The sequence below is a fragment of the Lytechinus pictus genome, chromosome 6, assembly GCF_037042905.1.
Source record: "Lytechinus pictus isolate F3 Inbred chromosome 6, Lp3.0, whole genome shotgun sequence".
NCBI lineage: Eukaryota > Metazoa > Echinodermata > Echinoidea > Temnopleuroida > Toxopneustidae > Lytechinus > Lytechinus pictus.
Window position 1 is genome coordinate 13,711,147 of NC_087250.1, and position 26,054 is coordinate 13,737,200.

General features: G+C 36.6%; 1 protein-coding gene across 1 annotated transcript in view; it reads left to right on the forward strand.

Annotated features, from left to right (window-relative positions):
* The window catches only part of LOC129263781 (MOB kinase activator 3B-like), a 38,961-nt gene extending 13,116 nt beyond the window's left edge, over positions 1-25,845 (forward strand). The window contains exons 2-7 of the mRNA XM_064100959.1: positions 3,847-3,997; positions 7,612-7,705; positions 15,331-15,464; positions 15,899-16,014; positions 18,003-18,089; positions 21,508-25,845. Coding sequence (XP_063957029.1) covers positions 3,847-3,997; positions 7,612-7,705; positions 15,331-15,464; positions 15,899-16,014; positions 18,003-18,089; positions 21,508-21,537 — 612 coding nt within the window. The 3' untranslated portion in view covers positions 21,538-25,845. The remainder of the gene's footprint in view (positions 1-3,846; positions 3,998-7,611; positions 7,706-15,330; positions 15,465-15,898; positions 16,015-18,002; positions 18,090-21,507) is intronic.
* Positions 25,846-26,054: the final 209 nt, after the last annotated feature.

The window sequence follows — 26,054 nt, forward strand, 5'->3', positions numbered from 1 at the left end:
ATGCATTCGTCTTTGTGACTTTGTCAGGAAGATGCGCGCGACCGCGAACAACATTTTGATGTATTCCTTTGTTTTTAAACATCGCCGATTCGATTTTCGATTCGATTTCGATTTTAGAAGCTTAACTGCCGATCCGATTTTCGATCTGATTTTTGATCCGATTTACAACATATGTAAGACGCACATTCTTCACTCCCTGGGGAGGATACCCTTGGAGTTCATTCCTACATGTACATGTATTTCACATTCGTGAAGAAATAATTGATTTATCATCATTGAGGGCCAACGTTATATATTATTTTGAAGACTATGTATTTAGTCCTGTAATGTAGAAACCATCAAAGTCATGTCCTATAATTATTGCTGGTACGTTGTCCTCTTTTCCTCACTGTTGTGTTGATGTAGTCTGCAAGCAAAGACTCAAATTTGACACTTTGAGACCATAACCAAGACACCAAACTTTCTGTCTGTGTCAAATTCAGATACAGCCACAATACATACATGTAGTGAATGTAGTCTCCCTACTTCAGACTCTGCAACATGCACTACATGTATATGCAAATTGCGAAAACCAAGGGTCTATTCCTGCAGACTACTGTTGATGGTACATGTACATACTCTCACTGTACAATGCACTACCTATCGATCGAATTTTCAGCATTTTGCTTTGTGAATTTTACTCTATTTATTGAGATATAAATATATCCAGCCTGGACCATCCCTTTAAAAACACAGCATTTAAAAATATATACACTGTAGCAAATATCAAATTTTCTACAGACTAATGTTCCAATTTGATTATTTGTAAAATTTCCACATTTTCAGAGTTAGCCTGAATTCTGTACGTTTATATTTATTGGTGTACATGTAGGCCTACATGTACATGCAATATTTTTCTTCCTTGAATGTATAGTTTAATTTGCACCTCAAAGTGTTCCGCCCGTCAAAAGACGATGTACATGTATTACTGTAGGAATTAGTAGGCTGTAGTATAATTTATGGTTGTTGTATTAAATGTATGCGCTGGCATTGGAGGTTGGGATTAACAATGCTTTACAGTAAATGGCAACCAATAAACACTAACCAGCCCCCCCAAAAAACAAAATATATAGCATTGAACAAAACAAAAAATGACAATCAAATACCAAACCAAAACACAACAACATCAACAAAAAGAGCCCTGTAAAATTCGCTCAATTCAAAAATATTTTGGGTACATAGAGGCCCACCCCAATTCCTTTCATTACTTGTGCCCCCCCCCCACCACAATGGACACTACAATGCTCTTTATTCTAAAGCTAAATGAACATAGTTGCAGTAAAACACTGATTTCGTGAGAAAGTCTGTAAAACCAAGGTAAAGTATTGATATATCATCGTGGATCTATATCTGGTACAGTTACATAAACTGAACTTTGTGAAATCATAATATCTAGCTAAAAAACGATCACACTCAAGATCGCCAACACAGATAGGCACACGTGGGACAGTGTGTTATTATTGCTGGAATAAAGACCCGACGGAAGTGATCGAATCCGCGCTTATTTTGCTTATTTCTCAGCAATTACACAATTTCTTCAAGAATCCTTTGGCACATATTTTTTATTCATACAAACAGACACTTTGGTGATCATTATTTTTAAATTCTGTAAAAAGTCATTTCAAGATCGTTCCCACAACTGGAATTTATCTTTAAAGATAAAAAAATCTTCATGAATCTCCTTGCTTGCACACTACTAATATGAACATGAAATTTGTTGATAAGCTGCCATCATGATCTCCATAACAAAGAGTTCTTTGTCAGTTCTACAAGCCTGTATGACATGTTTTTCTAATCACTTGATCAGCTTGTATACAAAACACTTTACCAGCCTGTATGCTGTACCTAGTCTCACACAACAGCAGTTTTTTATGAGTGTCATGTGCATGTATCACATGTGAGCTTTACTGTGAACTAGTCTTGTTATTAAAACAGATGTTTCACTAAAACATTCCTCAAATATCAACCAAAGCAAAGATTCAGACCCAAAATGGTGAATGTATACTAATTTTCTTTTTTATTCGAGGTGCTGATTATCTAGTTGCCTATTCAATGGCGCACTATACATGTACAATTTATTCTGGTTATACATGTAGCTCCAGCTGCCAAAGGCGCTTGGTGCATTCAAGGAATTAATCCTGCCTGGTACACATTCACCTCACCGGGGTTGAGTGCAGCACAATGTAGGCAAATCGAACCCGAGTCCCCCTCAGATTTGAAGACGAGACCCTTGACCAGTAGACCACAACGCCCCCACATGAGTGGTAAATTGCCAATTCGTCCACTCACCACATGGTCTACATACACCTTCATCTAGTCTAATGCCATTCCGTCCATCAACATTTTGACTAACAACCATTAGGTCCAATAACCATTTGGTCCAATCATCACTTTGTCTAATCACCATTTCATCTATGACCATTTTGTCTCATGACCAGTTGGTCTAATATTTGTTTTATTTTCATTCATTTTGCCCAATTGACACTTAGTCTAATTAGACCAAATTGTATATGGACTATTAATGGCTATTGGGCCAACTGGTTATAATATTAGACGAAATGGTGAGTGGACGAAATGGCAATTAGACCATGTGGATATTGGACGAACTGATGGTAGACCAAATGATAGTAGACGAGTACGGCAATTGGACGAATTGGCATAAAATGAAAATGAACCACATGAGCAATGGTTTGTGCATGCAGTCCTGCTCTGTCCAATGAGACACACACCCATACTATTGGATAACAGCCAATGATGTTTTATTTCATAACAATCTTACATGTATTTGTTTAAATGATGGAGGAAGTAGGAATTATGATACAGGAAATTGGTGGAATAAATTCATTATATCTACATGTATCATGTACATGTACATCTAAGACCTTGTCTATATTGTACATGTTTCATCATTTTCCTGGACTTACATGTACAGTACATGTATCTGGTTTGGACTATTTAATTTTTGTTTGTTCTCTCTAATTTGTTCTGAGTAGAGAAAAATAATTGTGTATTGATTTATTTCATTTTTTTGATTTTCTCAAATTATTAAATTTTGTATCACATGGCAGAGCTGCCAATTTGAAGAACTTTATCCTATTTATTAGGATTTTTACTTACAGTAATAGGATTTCCCCGGGAATGGGATTTTTTAAACATGTTTGAATGATGATTTTTAGGTATGATTTTTTTTTAACGAAAGAAAAGTGGAAATTTAGGCTTGAAAATTGAATAAAAATTATTTTAGAATACACATTCACAAGTAAGGGTGGTAGCTCTGATAATATGGTGGAAATTTTCGATAATCAGTGAAAACATTAATTTAGCACTTATTTTCTGATTCATTATTACCGGTATGTCCAGTGGAAGCGTCGTGGTGTAGCGGTTCTGACTCTCGCCTTGTAATCAGAGGGTCGTGTGTTCGATTCCCACCATGGCCTAGCGTCCTTTGGCAAGGCGTTAATCCACACTTTGCCACTCTCCACCCAGGTGTTAAATGGGTACCCGGTAGGATGGGAAAGCCTATATGTAGTATGCCTAGCAATTGAGTCGTGGAACTCTTGTTGGAATGCTCCCCAGGGAGTGGAGAAGGTGCATACATTGTATGCGGGCATGCAAGGATCCGAAGACCGGGGTAATAATATGTCTGGAAAGCGCTTAGAGACGTCGTTCCGATGTATTAAACGCTATATAAATGTGGAATATTATTATTATTATTTTTGTGTACTGTATGTCTGTATTTAAAGCCAAAGGAAGTATTGCGAGAAGTCATTTACATTGTACATGTATCTTTCTTTCATAATGTTTCAGACCTTCCGTCCGAAGAAGAAGTTTGAGGCAGGTACGATGCGGTTCAATCTACACAAGAAAGCTCAAGCATCTCTCAACTCAGGCCTAGACCTTAAAGTAGTGGTCAAGCTCCCTGCAGAGGAGGACTTCAATGATTGGCTAGCTGTGCATGGTAAGTATTTATAGTAAAGGACAAGTCCACCCAAACAAAAAGTTTATTTGAATAAATAGAGAAAAATCCAACGAGCATAACACTGAAAATTTCATCAAAATCGAATGTAAAATGAGAAAGTTATGCCATTTTTAAGTTTTGCTTAATTTCACATAATAGTTATATGCACATCCCAGTCGGTATGCAAATGAGGGAACTGATGACATCACTCACTCACTTTTTCTTTTGTATTTTATTATAAGAAATGTGAAATATTCGAATTTTCTCCTCATTGTCCTGTGAAACAATGTTTTATTTCTCACTGAATATGTGGAATTACCATTGTTTAAAATAATATGGTTCAGTCAAGTTGGTCCTTTTTGTTAAATCTGTAAAAATTGAAATATTGTATAATTCAAACAATAAAAAAACAAAAAGAAATTGTGAGTGAGGGACATCATCGATTCTCTCATTTGCATGTGACTAAATTGTGCATATAACTATTTTGTGAAAAATAAGCGAAACTTTAAGATGTCATAACTTTCCTGTTCTTCATCCGATTTTGATGAAATTTTCAGCATTATGCTTGTCTGATTTGTCTCTTTTGATTCAAATCAACATTTTAATGAGGTGGTCTTGTCCTTTAAAACCAGTTGGGTGTTTCATAAAGCTGATCATAAGTTGCGAGCGACTTTAGTAGGAATGACTAGCTATCCTTTCTTGTGGTAAATCATATACCAAATTTTCATTAATGTTGATTTTATGGGGAGGGATTACCAGGCGCTCGTAACTTACAAACAGATTTATGAAACACCCACCAGGATCTTAAAGCTTCTAAAGCAATTGGTTGTGGTGCTGATTTCTGCGACTGATCAAACATGATAATCAATGAAATCAATTGTATTATTTAGCCCCATGATTAATTGCTCAAGCTTTTAATTATGGAGCCCTGATTTCTTGTTGGAATGCTCTTCGGGGAGTGGAGAAAGTCCTTGCATTTTGCATTTTTAAGGAAGCCAGGATCCGATGAAAGTGGTTACATTTGTATTAGCACTTTAGAATCGCCAAGTGGGTCCAGATTTCTTGTTGGAATGCGCAGGGAGTGGAGAAAGTGCTTGCATTTTGCATAAAGAAGCCAGGATTCTGAAAGTGGTTAATACTTTTGTATTTTGTTATAAGCATTTTAGAATCGCCAAGTTGAGCCTAGATTTGTTGTTGGATGCTCTTCAGTGCATGTACATGCATTATATGTGGTCAAGCCAGGATACGATGACTGGGTCAATATCTGCCAAGCACTTCAGAGATGTATTAAACACTTGACTGCTGACTGCCATAATGTGTATACAACCCCTCTGTGCTGAGCCAATTAAATACACATTCAAATTTCACTACATAGCAAGTGGCTTTGAGCTTCTATAAATCACAGGGGAAGTCCCAAGAATGTTTTGTCATAGCGCCATCTGTTGTCCAAATCTGCAGTTTTTATAGTCCTGTGCTATTTCCACCATAGGGGTATTACAGCACGATGCTGACACTTAAATCAGACAGTGTTGTAAGTATGTAATATTACGTGGTCCGCACAGAATGCAAACTAGCCAAGCACATAATATTACGTTGTCAGCAGCCAAGTGGTTAAACACTGTATTATCAATGTATAAAAATTATGTTGTATTTATTATGAAACTTGGTGCCAGTTCATATTTCCCAATCGAAAGGAGGTGAAGGGGGGGGGGGGGGAGGGTAGGTATGCATGTAGGTTTCAGCATCCAGTTTGGCAGCCGTTTGGTAATAGTACATTGCAGATTGAATTACTTCTGCATATTATGCCAATCGCTATTGCTTATGCAGAGCTGCCAACCATTACGTTTTTGCCGTAATCATTACGTTTTTTCATTCAAATTCCGGCATTATGGTTTTTCTTTTCAAATTACGTTTTTTGACAATTTTGATAATGTGTGTACAGAATTGTATGTATGTGGAGTGCGTGTTGAGCCCGAGATGAGCCTGGTACTTGCGCGTGCGTAGTCGCCCGCCGGCCGGTTTTCCAACGCACTTTAATAATTTGATAGCGTGCACGTACATATACGTTAGTTGAATATGCGAGCGGCATGCATGGTACGAATCGCGATGTATAGCGACTGGTAAATACGTCTGTAAGGATGATGACGTCATCCAAGATGGCAACTTACGATGACAAACGAAAGGATCGAGGATGATTATGTTTTGACGGGCGGTACTGTCTGGTTAATTTTCATCAACTCGTATCAAACAAATACGATGAATTCGGCTGTGAAAAGACCTGGAAAGCTCTTCATTGTCCCCTGAAGTAATAATTCTGGGTGATATTCAACATTTATTGATAGTTTTACATGATTTATACTATAGAGATGTCCTACTGCCTTTGGAATTCATTAAAAAAGTCGGCACTTTAGCATTCAGTTTAGCAGGAATGGGAAGATTTCTTCCCCAGTTCTGGCGGCCTAGATGTCTGCTCTATAGTGCTGTCACTGCTGGGGATGATTGAGTGTGCGTGCAGTGTGATTGAGGCTGAGCTGTGCACATGGTGAAGTGATTTACGATGGGACTTTTGTGGAATGATTTCAACTTCTTATCTATACCTAGATCTATTTGAATTTTAGATTAGATTGATTTATGAATAATTTTTCTATATTTGTGGAATGTTACATGTACACTTCCATTTTATGACACTTTAATTTTAAAGGGTACTGTTTGGCAAAAACAATGTTACTTCGGAAGAGAAGTCTGAATTGATGTCACCTTTTTTTTTTCTTTCTCTTAGTCTACAATTTGGTAGTTTTGTCAGGAAACTCAACATAAAACAATTAATTATTTTAGAAGTGGAAAGGAAGCCCTAAAAATGTTCACCAGAACTGATTTTGGTGCCCCTGAATTCCTGAAAGAATTTTTTCTCGACAGATCTTCACTTTGATAAGTGCCGGAGTAGGTTGCACTACAAAATGAAAGGCCTACTTGTCATTTTTAGAAAAATTTGCCTAGGTGCCCATTTGACTAGAATAAAAGTGGCCTTGATACCCCTTGAAATTTTGGGGCATCCAAGGCCACTTTGCTGGTTGCCCCAAACTGAAAGTGCCCATTTAAAAATGGCCTTGCCCCTCTCAATTCTTAATTCAAGCCCTGCTACTGACTTAATTAAAGTTGGTAGATTATATCAAATGGCCCAAGACTAAGCTGGGTCCAATTTGTAACACTCCGTTACTTAGCCCAGACTAGGCCTAGAGATTAACTTTTTTTAAATTGTTCACTGCATACATACTTTTTGCATTGGATGTTTGTCGCATGTGGTTTTAAGGTTCGTTTTAACACATTCCTTTTTTTTGTTGGAAATTCCTTTTTTTGGCCATAATGATTCCTTTTTCTGCTTGCACAAGGTTGGCAGCTCTGCTTATGAGACTTGTTGTACTCATTGGTCTTAGAGTAAAGATTTGCGACATTTTCTGAATGTATCAGATACTGCATTTCTATTGTACTTGTGTTAAAGATCTAGATAGTTTAATGCAATATATTGGTGATAAGATGCTATTGCATTCACTGTATGTGTACATGTATGTTGACCTCTTCTAATTTGACTTCCTTGTTTTTCTTTTTGATTCCAGTGGTGGACTTCTTCAACAGAATTAACCTCATTTACGGGACGGTGTGTGAGTTTTGCAGTGCTGATACATGCCCCATCATGAGTGGGGGTCCAAGGTAAGTGTCAACATCATGAGCTGCAATCCCGGGGGGGGGGGGGGATGTTCCCCCCTCGATTTTCAAAACTTAAAGGTAAAAAAAGAGTAGTTGCAGCAAACAATTATTTCATGAGAAAGTCTTTTAAATCAAGGTTAATTGTCAAAATATTATACATCTAGATCTGGTATATTAATGTCAACTTTGTAAAATCATGAAATCTTAGCCCCAAATCGATAATGCTGATAATCACTTACACAAAAAAGCATATGTGGGACAGTATGTATTACATTTGATGGAATTTCCTTATTTTGCTATTTTCTCAGCAATTACATACAAACAGCAATTACATACAAACTCTTTGGTGGTAATATTGGATTCTGTTCGAACTCATTTTGAGATCGTTACCATAAACTGGTATTTATTTTAAAAAAATTTTATTGTAATTTTTACAAGTTTGATATTTTGTATTTTCTCACCTTCCCAAGAGATAAATGTGATGGAAGTAAACTATCAAAGTTCTTAAATGCTGGAGAAGCAGGGCAAACGTCAATCAACACCCCAAATCAACCAGAAGTTATACACCATGATGCTGTATGTGTACTTGGTTGATTTTGACATGCCCAGAAGGATTTCACACGATTATGTTCCACTAAATCGCCGCTACAGGTCCACTGCCCCGTCTTGATACAGAGTTACGATTGATAAAATCAATCACAATACAAAGTTATGATTGATCCAATCAATCACAACTGCATGGTAAATGTGAGGATGAGAACTTGCATGTGGTAAAGGTGCTACTATGTTGCTGTCAAACCGACGGAACACAACTAGTTTGAATGACTCTATATGAACCATTGATAATGGGACAGTTTCATTCTTGCATTGTGCTTTTAGATAGTTTGTACAGTAACTTGGCCTTACAGTCTGAAGATTTTAGCTTAGTGGGGGCAGTATCGTCATTACTAGGCCGACACTATGCTTTACATAAAAATAAGAAATCTAACCTTCAATCTCATAGTACCCTAAATAGTCCGGGTTGTAATTGAGCAAGGTGCCACACGGAAAAGGAGAAATTTTCATATAGTGCTTCTAGACCAGTTTTTTTACGCTGAATATGAATATATGAGGTAACCAGGCTGTATCCTGAAAATTAACCCGTGAGGGCGCTTTTTTCAAAATGGCCGCCAAATTTTCAGAACATTTGAATTTTCGTACATAGATTTTGACATAAACATTCCTTTGCCACAAAATTAGTGTCATATGAAAGACAAATAAATTTCCTACAATTTGGTACCATTTATAGGGGATAAGTAGGTCATTTGGCTGAGATTTTAAGTAGAAAACTGCATTTTTTGTCATTTTTTCCAAAAAATTGAAAATTTTGCAAATACATGATTTTACATAATTCTAAGAAAAATGAATCAATTACCTTGAAATGTTCCAGAAAACTTTATTGATATACTATTATCATGTGGATGAAATTCCAATTCTGTATCATTCTTCTTAGCAAATTTATAAGGTATCAAACTTGAATACTTCAATTTCGGAAATGTCGCTTTTTGTATGCATTTCCATAGACTAATACGTATAACATGTATAATATGTATAATGTATAGTTAAAAATTAAATGCAATTATCTCCGCTCGTTAATCACTTGGATAGTTAAGAGTAGGATTTTCTCTATCAGCTAAATAAACAAAATGTTTGCACATCAAGGCCTAACACTCTCATGGGGGGGGGGGGTCTTGAACCTCCCCCCCCCCCCTTGGCTATATCATGTTGTTGTATATTGCCTATTTATTGGAAAATCACCATTTTTTTAAGCACCCATTGAGACAAAAGACATTTCTGCTATACAGTACAGCCACTTTAATTACTTTGAAACCACTTGGAGAGGAAAAGAGTAAGCTATGTTCTACCAGCTACATCAAAAGAAGTGGCACCTACATCGAATCCAACCCCTCTCAGGGGGGGGGGGGAGGCGCTGGGGAAGTCACTCCTCCCCCTTTTGCTTATTGCCAATTTATTCGGAAATTCACCATTTTGGACCCAACATTGAGGCAAAAAAGCGTTTGTGCCTTATAGTATTTTATTGCTTTGAGAAAGTAGAGTTCGTTCTACCAGCTACATAAATAAGCGCTAGCACATCGAACCCTAGCCCTCTCAGGGGATGTCTAGGTCACCCCCTCCTCTATATCATGTACAAAATATTGCCTATTTATTGAAAATTTCACCATATTGGATCACCCATTGAGGCATAAAGGCGTTTCTATATACCATACATCCAATTTTGTTTTCTTGCAATTACTTGGAGAGAAAAGCGTAGGCTTTGCTCTATCAGCTACATATTATTAAGAAGCGCTGGCACATCGAAACCTACCCCTCTCAGGGGCTGTCTAAGTCAACCCCTCCCCCTCTATATCATGTATATTGCCTATTTATTGGAAATTACACCATTTTGAATCGCCCATTGAGGCAAAAGTGCGTTTCTAGTATATAGTACAGCCAATTTCATTTTCTTGCAATGAATTGGAGAGGGAAGAGTAGGCTTTGCTCTATCAGCTACATATAAACAAGTGCTTGCAAAGAAAAGCCTACCCCCTCCGGGAAGCTGTTGAAATCACCCCATCCCTTTTGAAGCCCCCATTTAAGCAAAAAGGCGTTTCTGATATATAGTTCTGCCACTTTTACTGCCTTGAAACCACTGAGGGAGGAAAAAATAGGTTTTGCTTTATCAGCCACATATAAAGAAGTGCAGGCAAATAAAAACCTACCCCCTACGGGAGGCTGTTGAAATCACCCCATCCCTTTTGCATTATTGCCTATTTATTGGAAAATTAACCATTTTGGAGCCCCCATTTAGGCAAAAAGGCATTCCCGATATATACATGTAGTTCTGCCACTATTACTGCCTTGAAACCACTTAGGGAGGAAAGAATATGTTTTGCTTTATCAGCCACATATAAAGAAGTGCAGGCAAATGAAAGCCTACTTTCTTCAGGGTACTGTCGAAATTACCCCCCCTTGAAATTCTCCATTTTGGAGCCCCCATTGAGGCTAAAAGGCGTTTCTGATATATAGTTCTGCCACTTTTACTGCCTTGAAACCACTTGGGGAGGAAAGAATAGGTTTTGCTTTATCAGCCACATATAAAGAAGTGCAGGCAAATAAAAGCCTACCCCCTCCAGGAGGCTGTCGAAATCACCCATCCCTTTTGCATTATTGCCTATTTATTGAAAAAATCACCACTTTGGAGCCCCCATTGAGGCAGAAAGTCATTTCTGATTATGTTTCTGCCGTTTTTCACCCTTGAAAACACTTGGAGAGAAAAAGAATAGGCTTTGATTTAACAGCTACATATAAAGACATGCTCGCAAATAAAAGCCTATCCCCATCAGAGGGCTGTTGAAATCACCCCACCCCTTTTTCATTATTGCTTATTTGGAAAATTCACCATTTTGGAGCCCCCTTTGAGGCAAAAAGGCGGTTCTGATATATAGTTCTGCCACTATTACCGCCTTGAAACTACTTGGAGAGGAAAGAGTAGGCTTTCCTCTAACAGCTACATATAAAGAAGTAGCTCTACTATACCGTAAGTAACGGTGTATTAACCGCACCTTTTTCTCGGCGGGACAGAATCAAAAGTCGGGGGTGCGGTTTATACACGGTGACAGGTCTGAGCCAAGCCAATCTCAGCCCGATACCACTACCAGTTTTCAACTCGCGTCGGGTGGGCGAGCGTAGCCGCTTGGGGCAATCCCGTTTAGAGGGGTATGAGCCGCGGGTATAAAAGGGAAGCAACTATGACTACCGGTATCTACCGTAAATGTCCCTCAAAGTTATATCACGGTAACAAACGCACCTACCTTCATGAAACTGACTTTTTTTAATGGTGTGACTCTGTCTTTGTTGTCATTTTTTAGTCATCGCGGCAAAGTTCAGACGCCAATCGATCACACAGCGCGGTGCAGCTAGCCGAATAAGACATGCATGTGTAATGTTTATCCCAACGTCAACGTAAGCTGGCGCTTTACCTTTCCGTGGAAGTTATTTTGTTTGACAAATTATTGGTATTATTTGACAATTAATTTCTTTCATTTGCTTTTCCTTCATTTCTCTCTATCATCCATCATCTCAAAATCAGTCTTCAATCCCCATCTTCACTCCTTCCGACTTTTTATTTTTAATTATTATTCACTTTATTCCCGCCCAGAGCTCCCATTGAAAATACGGTATACCGGTACTAGCATTTTTTTTCCTATTTTGCTGTCTGTAAGATACCGCCACACACGTACTGTGAACTACCGGTAGTGGTTCAAAGCAGACAAGAAAAACACCTGAACAAAATCGCAAATTTCTCGTATCTTGAACCTTCCCATATTCCCTTGTCTAAAATTCATGTCAAGACATTGAATGCTAGACAGAATTCTGAAAGCAAAAGTGGGGCTGTGATGCAGGAAATATGATATGAACGATCTTCTGGTATGGGTGAGCCCCCATGTTGATGCTGGTATCGGTACTTGCAATGAACACCGGTACCATATGTGTGTGTGTGAGGTGAGTGTGGAAGTGGCCAATAATGTCGGCAACTTGCAGATAAGTGACGAAGCGCTGATTTCCCATCATTTTTTACCAGTAATTCTTCGATATTTTTTGGTTCTTGACTCTTTCTTAAATACGTATATTAGAGATAGAAAGTAAGTTTGATAAAAAAAAAATTTGATGAATTTTTTTTTTTTTTTTGATGATTTTTTTTTTTTTTTTTTTTCATCCGAAAATGGGGGGTGCGGTCAATACACGGGTGCGGTTAATACACCGTTACTTACGGTATACCAAACACACGTTTTTTGCCTCAATGGGGGCTCCAAACTCCAAAATGGTGAGTTTTCCAATGAATTGGCAAAAATCGTAAAAAAGGTGGGGTAACATCTATAGTCCCCTCAAGCATGTCAAGTGGGCCAGGCTTCGATATGGCAGCAATTTGTTATATAATTTATAGCTGAAAGAGGGGAACCTACTCTTTCCTCTCCAAGTGGTTTCAAGAAAGAGAAATTGGGTGTTTTATACAGCAGAAGTGCATATCACCTCAATGGATGCTCAAAAATGGTAAATTTTCAAATAATTAGGCAATAATGCAAGAGGGATGGGGTGATTTGACAGCCGCCCAGATGGGTATGCTTCAATGTGCCAGCACTTCTTTAGAGAGCAAAGCATATTCTGTCCACCTTAATTGGTTTCAAGGCAGTAAAAGTGGCAGAACTATATATCAGAGATGCCTTTTTACCTCAATGGGGGCTCAAAAATGGTGAATTTCCAATAAATAGGCAATAACGCAAAGGGGTGAGGGGGCTGATTTCGACAGCCCCCAGAAGGGGTAGGCTTTTATTTGCCACCACAAAATTATGTAGCTGATAGAGCAAAGCCTATTCTTTCCTCTCTAAGTGGTTTCAAGGCAATAAAATGGGGTGTACAACAAAGCACAAACGCTCTATGGCCTCAATGTTGGTTCAAAAATTGTGAATTTTCAAATAAATATGCAATATTAAGCAAAAGCCCCCCCCCCCCCGAGAGGGGTAGGCTTCGATGTGCCACTTCTTTGGATGTAGCTGGTAGAACAAAGCCTACTCTTTCCTCTCCAAGTGGTTTCAAAGTAATCAACGTGGCTCTACAGTATAGTAGAAATGCCTGTTTTTGCTTCAATGGGTGCTCCAAAAAACAGTGATTTTTTCCAACAAATAGGCAATATACAACAACATGATATAACCAAGGGGGGGGCTTCAACACCCCCACCCCATGAGAGTGTTAGGCCTTGATGTGCCAACATTCTGTTTTATGTAGCTAGAAGAGAAAATCCTACTCTTAACTATCCAAGTGATTAATGAGCGGAGATAATTGCATTTAATTTTTAACTATACATTATACATATTATACATGTCATATGTATTAGTCTATGGAAATGCATACAAAAAGCGACATTTCTGAAATTGAAGTATTCAAGTTTGATACCTTATAAATTTGCTAAGAAAAATGATGCAGAATTTGAATTTCATCCACATGATAATAGTATATCAATAAAGTTTTCTGGAACATTTCAAGGTAATTCTCGCTACCCCAAATAGGAACAAAAATCTCATAATGCGCGAGACGAGATAATTTTCACTCCGTCGGGTCGTCATCACCACTTCCGGTTTAGAGTCATGCTCGCGCGAGGTTCGCGATACTGAGTTTTCCAGCACGCTGAAATCGATGCCAATCAGCGTAATATGTACAGAGTATAATACTTTTTATTACATTTGGTCAGTTTTGATTCCATTTGAATTATAAATTAAAAAAAATATATATTTCGCGTGAGTATAATTTTTATTCATGTTTTTATTTGGTTATAAAAAAATCAAACAAATAATGAATATCTTAAAATTTTGCATTTAGCGACCGGCCTGACATCACGATCGTATTCAACTAGACACTAAATATATTCAGCATTCATTTCGTTCAATTTTTCGTCGACCACAAAATGGATAAAAATCAGTTTCGGAACTTAAAAAAATCTTAACTGACAGATGAATACCGTGCAATGGAAAGCGTCAGGCAGAATTAGTGACTCTTGCAGAAAAGGCTGTAAAACTGTTAGTGAAAGAGAGGGTTGTGATCACGAACTTTCCGAGCGAAAGCTACGTTGTGTTGTTGTGCATGACGGCACTGTTGATCTGACTTCCGAACAGGAAGTTGTAATACCGAAAAAGCTATCCCATAATGCAATGCACGTTACAGGGATTTTCCCGGATCTCGGCGAAATCGCTATTTGGGGTAGCGAGAATTGATTCATTTTTCTTAGAATTATGCAAAATCATCATCAATTTTTGGGAAAAAATGACAAAAAATGCAGTTTTCTACGTAAAATCTCAGCCAAATGACCTACTTATCCCCTATAAATGGTACCAAATTGTAGGAAATTTATTTGTCTTTCATATGACACTAATTTTGTGGCAATGGAATGTTTAAGTCAAAATCTATGTACGAAAATTCAAATGTTCTAAAAATTTGGCGGCCATTTTGAAAAAAGCGCCCTCACGGGTTAATTTTCAGGATACAGCCTGGTTACCTCATATATTCATATTCAGCGTAAAAAACTGATCTAGAAGCACTATATGAAAATTTATCCTTTTCCATGTGGCACCTTGCTCAATTATAACCCGGACTAAAACAGGTATTTTGTCATGTTTCCCCTATTCTGAATAACATCTCAAATATTTTACTTTAACGGTAGGGTGCAAAAGTATTCCCTTTTCCTTGATTTGGGGCAATTTTGATACCCTTTGTCACTACGAGTTCCAGCCTTGGAAACGTCCTGTGGGAGACCTCACAAGACATCGGGGGGGGGGGGGGTAAGTATCAAAGAAGGCCCCCAAAAATGTTAAACATCACCAACATTGACCCAAATGACAGGTCAGTATGGAAGAGGGCCATCAAGGAAGTGAACAGACCAACCCTACAAAGTGAAGAAAAAAAGACTTTGAATACTGATGATGGGGGAGGGGGGGGGGGATTAAAGCAAAGTGTCTACATTGTAATGACAGCACCCCCCCCCCCCAACCCATGAGTACAATGATGAAGCCTTATCGTTTGTCATGTTTTATTTATAGGTATGAATACATGTGGATGGATGGAGAGAAATATAAGAAGCCCACAGCCCTCCCTGCAACAGACTATATCAACAATCTCATGGATTGGGTCGAACAACTCATCAATAATGAGAATATATTCCCTATTAATACAGGTATAGTTTTATTGACCATATAAACAATGCCATCGACAATGAGAATATATTCCCTATTAATACAGGTATTGTTCTATCGACCATATATTAACATTCTCATCAACAGTGAGAAGATATGAGAAGAACGTATAGCTTGAAACCATATTCCAGCCAATAGCCAAACGCTGTGAGAGTTAAAAGATGTAATATGCGTAATAATGATAATAATAATAATAGTAGTAGTAGTAGTAGTAGTAGTTGTTGTAGTAACAGTAGTAGTTGTAGTAATAGTAGTAGTAGTAGTAATAGTAAGAATAATAAGAATGATAATAATAATAATGATAATGATAATAATAATAATGATGATAATAATAATAATGATAATTAAAATAATTTCACACTGCCATGTAAGAGTAATCCTTCACTGTTTATTTTTTTGTTTTTTCCTTTTTCAGAGGTTAGTTTCCCTAAATCGTTTGTCTCCACATGTAAGAAGATGCTTACAAGATTACACAGAGTTTTCATCCACGTCTACATCCATCACTTTGATAAACTCGTTGAGATCGGAGCGGTAAGTGCATGAAAATCGTATTTCAATAGGGAAATAGTCAAAGTTATTGCATTGGCAAATGGATTATATAATGATGAATGTATTGATAGATAGTAGTGTCCTCAGCCATGCTTACATCCATCACTTCGAAAAACTTGTTGGGATTTTAGCAGTAAGTGCATGAAAATCATATTACAAAAATATAGATTTTAGGGGAATAGTTAAAATTATTTCATTGGCAAATGGATTATATTTATAATGCTGAATATAATGATAGATAGTGTATTCAGCCATGTTCCATCACTTCAAAAACTTGTTGGGATTTGAGCGGTAAGTGCAGGATAATCATATAACAAAAATATAGATTTTAGGGGAATAGTAAAAATTATTGCATTGGCAAATGGATTATATTTATAATGATAGATACTGTCTCCAGCCATGTTTACATCCATCACTGCGAAAAACTTGTTGGGATTTGAGCAGTAAGTGCATGAAAATCACATTACAAAAATATAGAATTTAGGGTAATAGTTAAAATTATTGCATTGGCCGAGGGTGCATGATGGATAGAGTTTTTCCCTATACATCGCTTTGATAAACTTGTTGAGATTGCAACGGTAAGTAGGCGTTTCAGTTTGAAATGATTTTAATGATAATAGGCATTTGTATAGCGCCATCTATCTAGAAACAATCTATTCCGAGGCGCATTGTTATTATTACAAAATCATATTACAAAATAGATTAGAGGGGAATAGTTGAAATTATTGCATCAGCAGAAGGTCAATATATATGCTGTCTATATTCAGATGATGAAAAGAATATTAATCCTACATTCACCACTATGGTGAACTTGCTGAGATGGGAGTGGTAAGTGAATGAAGAGCAAATAATTTAAGATTTGATGCTGGGGAAATAGTTACAAGTATAGTATATCAGGGAATAGTTAAAACTATTGCATTGGAAGAGGGTGCATTATGCTGTCTACATTCAGAAGATGAAAACAGTTGGTAAAGGTATATGGGCAAACTTTCATTCTTGGCGAGCTGAATGTACATGGTTCCCCTTTGCTTTATATAGCTACATCAATATTGACTTTGAAGTGATAGTTTGCATTATTAACTGAAGTCAAAATGTGATTATTTGCTTTATATTTTGTGTCTGAAACCACAACTGGGCGTTGTGGCGTATGCCTGTAATCCAAGCTATGTTGGGAAGTTACAAATTGATGCAGAGGTTCGGGGTTCGAGCCCTGGTCACGTCTTTTGGATGGTGACGTTAAAGGTCGGTCTAAGACGTAAATAATCATATCTGATTGATACATGTCTGACAAAACTCAAATACACACACATTTAATTATAAAAGAGGAAACCGGTTTCTATACTTCTCTCCAACTGAAATATAAAAAACTCGAGGATTCCTTTGTACATTATTATTGCACTCTAGTCTTCAATGCTTGCTTTACTGCTAGCATTTACATGTACGTGAACTGTGTAAATTACACTTTGTCATATGATTGACTTTTGATAGCAAGATTCTTGGGCCTGTATTCTGAAGTCGGGTTTAACTTAAACTCAGGTTTAAAGTTGTGGTTTAAGTATGGGAAGCCAAAAGTATCAATTTTTTTTATTAAGTTGTAGGTTTCTCCTGTTTACTGTGCTCTTTCCTGATTCATCGATGGTGAAGACAATAATTTTTCATACTTCCTAGACAATTATGAATGATTTGAGAGCCAAATGAGCTGAAATATGATATCTCTATTGTTAGTGATTTATGTAACAATTGGCTGTCCATACTTAAACCACAACTTTAAACCTAAGTCTAAATTAAATCCGACTTCAGAATACGGGCCATGATATGCAAAATGTGATCATTTATACCATGCTTGTCAGTCAAATTGTCAAAATTAAGTTTCATAAATGAAAAGAAAAATATATGAACAAAAATTATTACTATGATGAAATGATAAATGTAATGATGGTGGATTGCTGTATTTCTTTTCTTCAATACAGGAAGCACACATAAACACATGCTACAAACACTTTTATTTCTTTGTGCATGAGTTCAACTTGGTTGATTCAAGAGAACTAGAACCTTTGGTAAGTAAAATGTTCCCAGGTTTCTGCAATATGGAAAACAACTTTAATAAACAGAATTCGGGAAGAATGTTTGTTACTTTTAAGTTGGTAGGTCCATATTAGATTAACAATCAGTTCACCTTGCAATTGTAGTAATAATAATAATGTTTCTGAGTTCTTTACTTCCCAAAATCCCATCAAAGCGGCCAACCATTAGATTTGTATGTAATTATTGCTGTTTTGCGATCAAAATTACAGCATTTACAATTTTTCTTCATAACATACAATCTTCTAAAATGGTTTTTTTTTTCGAAGACAATAATATCCTATTGTTTAGAAATTGCCTCTGTAGATCGCTATTTTATAAAGCTTATGTTAGTTTAGGTAATTGTAATTTCAGGTAACCTCATTAAAGGTCAGAGGTCATTTATTGATGTGTATTTCATACTAGCATTATGAGGAATACTGAATACAGTGTCTTATTACCATAGGTTGGCAGGTCTTGTTTTGAGGGTCATGTTGAGAAAATATTTCTTTTTTTCGTTGGAATTTTCCAAATTCTTTTTGCTGTAATGGTTCCTTTTTTTGGTCGCACAAGGATGGCAGCTCTGGCATATGCATGGACATCGTCGCGCCGGCATCTTAGAGGCTGAAGTCATTGCCTTGCATGCGTTGGTGGTCTGCAGCTGGCGCACCTGTTGCTACTCCACTTGCATATTCTTATATCCCCTGAGGGTGGGTGCAATGAGATTATGATGTCATTAGGAGTGGGCTATACATGAGTCAAAAATACTTTTTTTGTCAATTTAATATGGCAACAGTTTTTATCTATTCGTTGTAATGTATCTCAACATGAAAATGACAATATTTTTTTGTCTCGGGTCCGAGAAAAAAGTGTGTTGGGCCAAAATCCAAAATGGCCGCCAAACCCCCCAAATCACAGTTTTGGCCACCATTGGTGGTCTTTTTCTCTGGTTTTGGTGTCTATTCATATGTTTTTGGGGGGCAGGCAATCTGTTTTACCTGAAATTAGTACTTAAAAACCATTATTTGTAGGGTTAAAGGGTCATTTTACCTAAATTTACGCATTTTTAGACCCATTCTTCAGCCAAAAATTAGGTTTCATCGTCTTGTGGTTCGTGGATATTAGATGATACGAGTTCCACAATAGCAAGTAGTTTCATATGCTACATGTATATTGCTCTTGTTCAGGAATCTACTTTGGGTTCTACAGATATTTTCAAAATGTATCTTATTAAATTAAAAAAATGTTATTTATCTATAGGGGCCATACAGTATACAATGTATTGTACATACTGCACTGCATACATGTATGTCCATGCATTGACCACCATGGCAAGGTCTACAGGTAGATCTATATAAACTATAGTGTCATAGAATTACCTCTTCAATTAGATGCCTCAGAAATTGAAGATACTGTATGTTTTGTCTCAGAAATTAAGACATGTTTTGTCAAATATGCTCATTCAGGGGGCGGAGAGAGGAAAATATCATTAACAATGGATTATAGTCAACCCCACATTATGGCATTTACACTGTGGCTATTCTGTTACCATTATGGTAACTTTTTTGCCATTCAATTGTAACTTGCATGGAATCCTTGATTCTGATTGGCCGTTGATAAGCGTTACCATGGTAGTTAACTGACAATATAAATATAGGGTTAGACACAACCAGGTACATGTAAAAACAAGCCTCCAAATAAAGAAGATATGGCTAAAAATGTGATGTGCGTACATGTACATGATGTTTACACTGTATGTGCAATTTATGTTAAGCATCGGGTTACATATTTCCATCATGTATATCAGCTAACAAGCAATCAAATCCACAAGTCACAATCTAATTCTAAACCTCGGGAGCTCACTTCTATGACACTATAGTTTATATACAGGACTTGTTATATGTCATGGAGGTCAATGCATGGATATATGCAGTGTAGTATGTACAGTACATTGTATACCATACAGCCCCTATGGACCAATGACGTTTTCTTTTATTTGATAAAATATATTTCGCAAATATCTGTCGACCACAATTTAAAGATATTAAAGCTCTATATCTATATGAAGCTGCTTGCTACTGTTCAACTGGTATCGTCTAATATCCAAGAACCATGAGACAATGAAACCTAATTTTTGGCTGAAAAAAGGGTCTCAAAATTAGTAAATTCAAGTAAAATCACCTTATCACTCTACAAATAATGGTTTAAAAGTACTAGTTTTAGGAAAAACAAATTGCTTGCCCATAAAAACACACAATGTATGAATAGACACCAAAACCAGAGAAAAAGACCACCAAATAAAGAAGTTGTGGCCAAAACTGTAATTTGGGGGGTTTTGGCGGCCATTCTGGATTTTGGCCCGACACACTTTTTTCTCGGACCCGAGACAAAAAATATCATTTCATGTTGAGATAAGGTAAAAGGAATACAAAAAAACTGTTGGCACAGTAAAACCCAAAATCACCCATTTATAGCCCACTCCTAATGTCATATGCATAGGGTCTTTTAAAAAAGCTCATACTTATTGGTATATTTTAGTACTATAGATTTTTTACCTCCATTTCTCAAATTCAATTGATCGTATGAAGGGTGAACTGGGGCTATTAGGAAACCTGTGTTAACAAATCTCTGCTTTGAATTGCTGTAAGAAGCCACCAGTGTAGGAAATATATGAAGGTGATAGGTGATTTTGCCTTCATGGCAGCCCAAATCGCCCTTAAAATTGCAAAATGGAATTCTTCGGGGCAACCATCATTTCTATACATGTAGTTGCCCCAATAGTTGCTCCATAAATATTCAAGAACATTGAGAAAATGAATTTTCTACATGCATGAGAATAATGCCTTTACAGCATTATTGCCCACTGGGGAAAAAAGCCCTTCAAATGAAAGAAAATAGCCCCCAAAATTCAGCTATCGCCCCAATGTGGCAAAAAAAATTGCCTCTAAAAATATTTTCTACCCTGGAAGCCACTCATATTCTTGCATTTGCTTTTGCGAAGTGTTAATAAAGCTTTGAGCATGTTCTTTTCAGCACTTATTAAAAAGAGTTTTGTGAGAACAGACAATGGTGAATATATGAAGAGATCTCTTTATTCTAAGATTTATTTTAACTGTAAAATCTTGCTCAAGTTTCGTTCATGTGCTGTCATATCTTGAAGAAAAAAACATTTACTGTGGGGCTAGTTTTAGAATTTCCATGAATTGATAAGCGACAGTCTTTGCTATCCAATCAAATCCAAAGTTCATTTGATCTAGCGCCTTTTCCTTTCGGTTACAAAGCGCTGCACACACTACTCCATGTGTGGGCCACTAAAACAATAATTAAACACCTCAGAATGATTACCTTAATCCATGCATTTTACTGTCTCGGTGTCTAATTCATATTTCTATCTGCTTTTGTTTCTCTTCACAGAGAGATATGATCCACAAAATCTGCATATGAGCGCTCCTTTGACCTTTGACCCTTCCTCCTGACCTAGCACCTAGGGATATCTACAACAGCTCATTGACCTTTGAACTCTTGGGCTCACCATGTCTTAATATGTGAAGGCTCCAATTTGGATGTACGTTCCTTGTAGAACTAACAGCAAGAAGTAGCCCTGATCTTACTTCCCCATGATGGCATCTCAGCTTTGAACTTTGACCTGACCTTTGTTCAGTTACACATGACCTTTGAACCCATGTCACATGAAGGCTTCTCCTGAGATCTATACACTTTTGTGTTCCGCTATATTGAACCCATTCATCCTATAACCGCCAACTGCAACCAAACCTAGCTCTTCGTGTGCGTATTCTCAGCTGAACTTTGACCTTTGTCCAGGTGGACATGACCTTTGAACCGATGTCATATGAAGCCTCCTATATTAAGCAACAACCACACCAAGAATGTAGCCTGATTGAAAATCTTCAAAAGCAGATATCTGGCCTCACTAGTTTACAGAAATACTCTATGTGGCCTCCTGAGATATTTATTATACCTATCACAGATTTATTACAATGTGCTAGTTTTTAATATCTTAATTGATTGTAGTAACCATAATATTTTCTATTCAAGTTGTTAGAGGTGATGTATTGCCCAGACGTTGGTTTATATTCACTTTGTCTATACACAATGGCCCGTATTCTGAAGTCAGATTTAACTTAGACCATGGTCTAACTCTGCTAAAGTTATGGAAAGCCAAACATGTCAAAATTGTCCTTAAATTGCATGTTTCTTATGCTTACTTTGCTCTTCCCTAACTCTTGAATGGTGAAGAAAGTTATCTTATTTATCTTTCCGAAAACAGTTAAGAATGGTTTGAGCGAAAAAGGAGCTGATACATTTATATTATATTGTTAGAGATTTATGCCACTATTTGCTGTTCATAGTTAAAACACAACTTTAAACCAGAGTTTGAATTAAAACCGACTTCAGAATACGGGCCAGTTGGTCTACTTTATCAGATGGTCTCATACCACATGGGCTAGAACCCAATTTGGTCTACTGTTCACTTGGTCCTGCTCGGTTTAGACTACACTTGGTCTAATACACACTTGGTCTAATTCCCATTTAGTCTATTGCCCAGTTGGTCTAATTTCCAGTTTGTCTCTTGTTTTTATTTTTTACTTTGTCAAATGAAAATTTGGTGCATATATAGTTTATCTCACCATATACTGTTGACTAAATGATGTTCAGGGGAGGGTTTCATTAATATTTTTGTCCAACGAGTTGTCAGATCTGACAACTTTCCCTGATTCTGATTGGCTGTGAGGCACTGTTACTATGGAAACTGTCAAATAAACACTGTGAAACACTGACCAATTGGATTTTAGATAAAATGTATATTGCCTAACTGGAAATATAGCAAAATTGTTAATGGACTAAATGGCAATAAACCCAAATGGTTAGTAGACAAACTGGTTATAGACAAACTAGGATTATACCATTTGGGATGAAACAAAACAGAAAGTGGACAGAGTTGATCTAGACCATTAGCAATTGACTGTTGGCACTCCCATGTGTGATTAATTCACTTTATGTTAAGAGGTTCGGTACAGACCAATATATTTATTACAGTTTCTATGTCATGAAAGTTATTACCATCATATTGTATAGCCCTATTACCAATATGCTTTGATATTTATTAATGTAGCCAGGATTGTAGTTTATCTATAAGCATTCTAGGTAGCAATTTTTCCAAACATTTTTTAATGTGATCTTCCTCAGGGGGGGCGTTTCATGAAAGGACTTGTCGGACGTTTTATCCGACAAGTCCCATTTTATCCGACAGTTACCATAGGAACAGTGCCTCTCTGCCAATCAAAATCATGGAAAGATGTCAGATCTGACAACTTGTCGGATGAAAATATTGATGAAACGCTCCCCAGGTCGTTACTTTCACATTGCAAAGGTCCAAGGTCAAATATTAATCAAACGTCAAGTCCACCTCATAAAGAGTTGATATGAATCCATTTCACATGATCCCTGTGTATTGGAGGCTTCTTGAAATGGTTCGTCTCTATTTTTCAGTTCATTAAAAAATTTGTAGTGCTCATATTCACTGCAAAAATACTGGTGTTAAATTAACACCAGCTGGTATCTGTACAGGAAAGCACCAGAGAGGTGTTGAAACAGCACTACTTTGGCTTTAGGCTAACACCAAATAGGCATTTAAACAACACTAATCAGTCTTAAACCAACATCGGTTTGATTCTTTACTGGTGTCGTTTCAACACTTTCCTGGTGTTTTCCGATATAGATACTGGTTGGTGTTAAATCAACACTGGTGTTTTTGCGGTGTACTATCATGGCTTGTCGCTTTCCATGAGGTAGAGTAAATTGAGAAAAAGTGGAGCCTTCATATACATGTAGTTATTACTTGCCATTGTATTAAAAAATGATATTTTTGGAATACAAAATAAAAATGTTATTAACCATTAGTTTACTCCCCATCCTACTCGTGAACTTATTTTTTGTATATTTTGCTTTCTTTCAATTTGTACTAAGGTACATTTTTATATTGATGTTCTTTTTAATCATATTTTTTATTCATTATTTGAGAATATCATGATGCATTTTTTATCAATAACTGTTCATTGTTTATAGATATGTATACCCAGGCAGTGATAGCTAAAACAGAAAACATACTTTGAATAGATAATATGTCATGAATTTCTGAGATTCCAGTTTGAAATTCATATTCTCATGTCTACTGCTTGGGCGAAATTTTAAAAAAGGTGGTTCTGAATCTGTAGTCTCAGACCTGAAAAGAGTCCTGTTATCAATGCTAGCTACTGACATACGGGGCTATTAAAGTTTGTGTGTGTGTTTCTTACAGATAACATACATGTATTAGTGAGCAATCTGCACTCTGCAGGGGTGTGAGTGTTCAGATTTTTATCTGATTTCAGATTTTTTTGTTTTGATTTTCAGCTTAATTTCAGCTTATTTTTGGTTTTCCTCTACAAAAAGTATGGGAGCTCTTTCTATTTCAGACTTTTTCAACGCTCTTCAGCTTTTTTCAGATCTTTTTATTTGTGACCACTCACACCCCTGAATCTGCTTTTGATTTGTTATGTTTTAAATTTTAATGAGAAATTCCAGTTGTAACGATCTCAAACCGAGCAAAGCAGAGTCAAATTAAATGACCATCCACACGTTTGTATGTATAAATTATAAAATATATGAAAAGCTGCTCTGGAAGGAAATGTCAAATTGATGAGAAATAAGCAAAATGAACATGGAATTCCATCAAATGTCAAGTATTTTCCAAACATTTTTAATACACTGTCCCACATGTGCTTCTCTGTGTTAGTGATCGAAGGTGTCGTCAGTTTTCAGCTAAGATTTCATGATTTTACAGAGTTAAGTGTATGTTAGTGTACCATATCTAGATCTATGATAATATGGTGACACTGAATCCTGATTCCAAGGACTCTCATGAAATAATTGTTTGCTTCAGTTAAGAAGCAGAAACGGTTCCACCAAATCATGGATTTACTTGTAAGGCCACCTTTCTTAATTTGAGCCTATGTGTTCATGTTATACACAGGAATTATCAGAAACAAGTGCAAGCAAGTTCACCTGAAACTAACTACACCAAATTATAATTCATGTTTGTTAGGAACATTTCATACTCTTTAAATAAAAATTTCATAATGTTAGTTTTAAATGAGCTGTGTTGAAAAAAGCACTTAAGTAGTGTGTAAAAGTAGATTTTATAAGAATGAATTATTCATTTATATCATTCAACATTTCGTTCAGGGTATTTACGTTGTAAAAAGTTAACCAAGGAGACTAGCCATACAATCAAGTAAGTTATTTGGTTTTAAATCGTGTTTGAATGAATGAAAAAAATTGATATGTGCTCTGTAGAAAAGTTTTCCATGTACTTTCATAAATCTTATGTATTTTCGATGAGAGATAAAGATATTTTCATAATTGTGACTTTTATGTACCGAAATCAAAGAGCCTAATCTGCAATTCTACACAGTATATGTATTGTATTGTCTATGTTATATGTACAATGTATTGTAAAGTATCACATTTTTTGCGCAGTGTATTGCACTTTTCCTAACATTGCCTTGTCTAAAATTTCCATGCAAGATCAAAATCCCTTCAAAAATCTAATTTCTCGAGTTGCTCATCAAGTGCTATTGTACCTATGTCAAAGTTATCTTGTACAGGTATTTACTTTATGTTTATTAGAGAGTATGATGTTTATTTATGATGTGTTTCCTTGAGGTTTTATACAGTTATTCTTCTGAAAAATTACTTGGTCCCGTTTCATAAAGACTTGTTACAAGAACAAATGCACAATTTTTATAGCAAATTTACCATCATCCAATCAGATTGAAGGATTTCAGTAGCTTTTAACTGTTATTTCAAATTTGTTATTGAAACAAGATTTATGAAACTGACCGCAGATACATTGCTGCAGTGGCAGACCATGACCCGGAGGAGACAAAGCATTGGAGGGG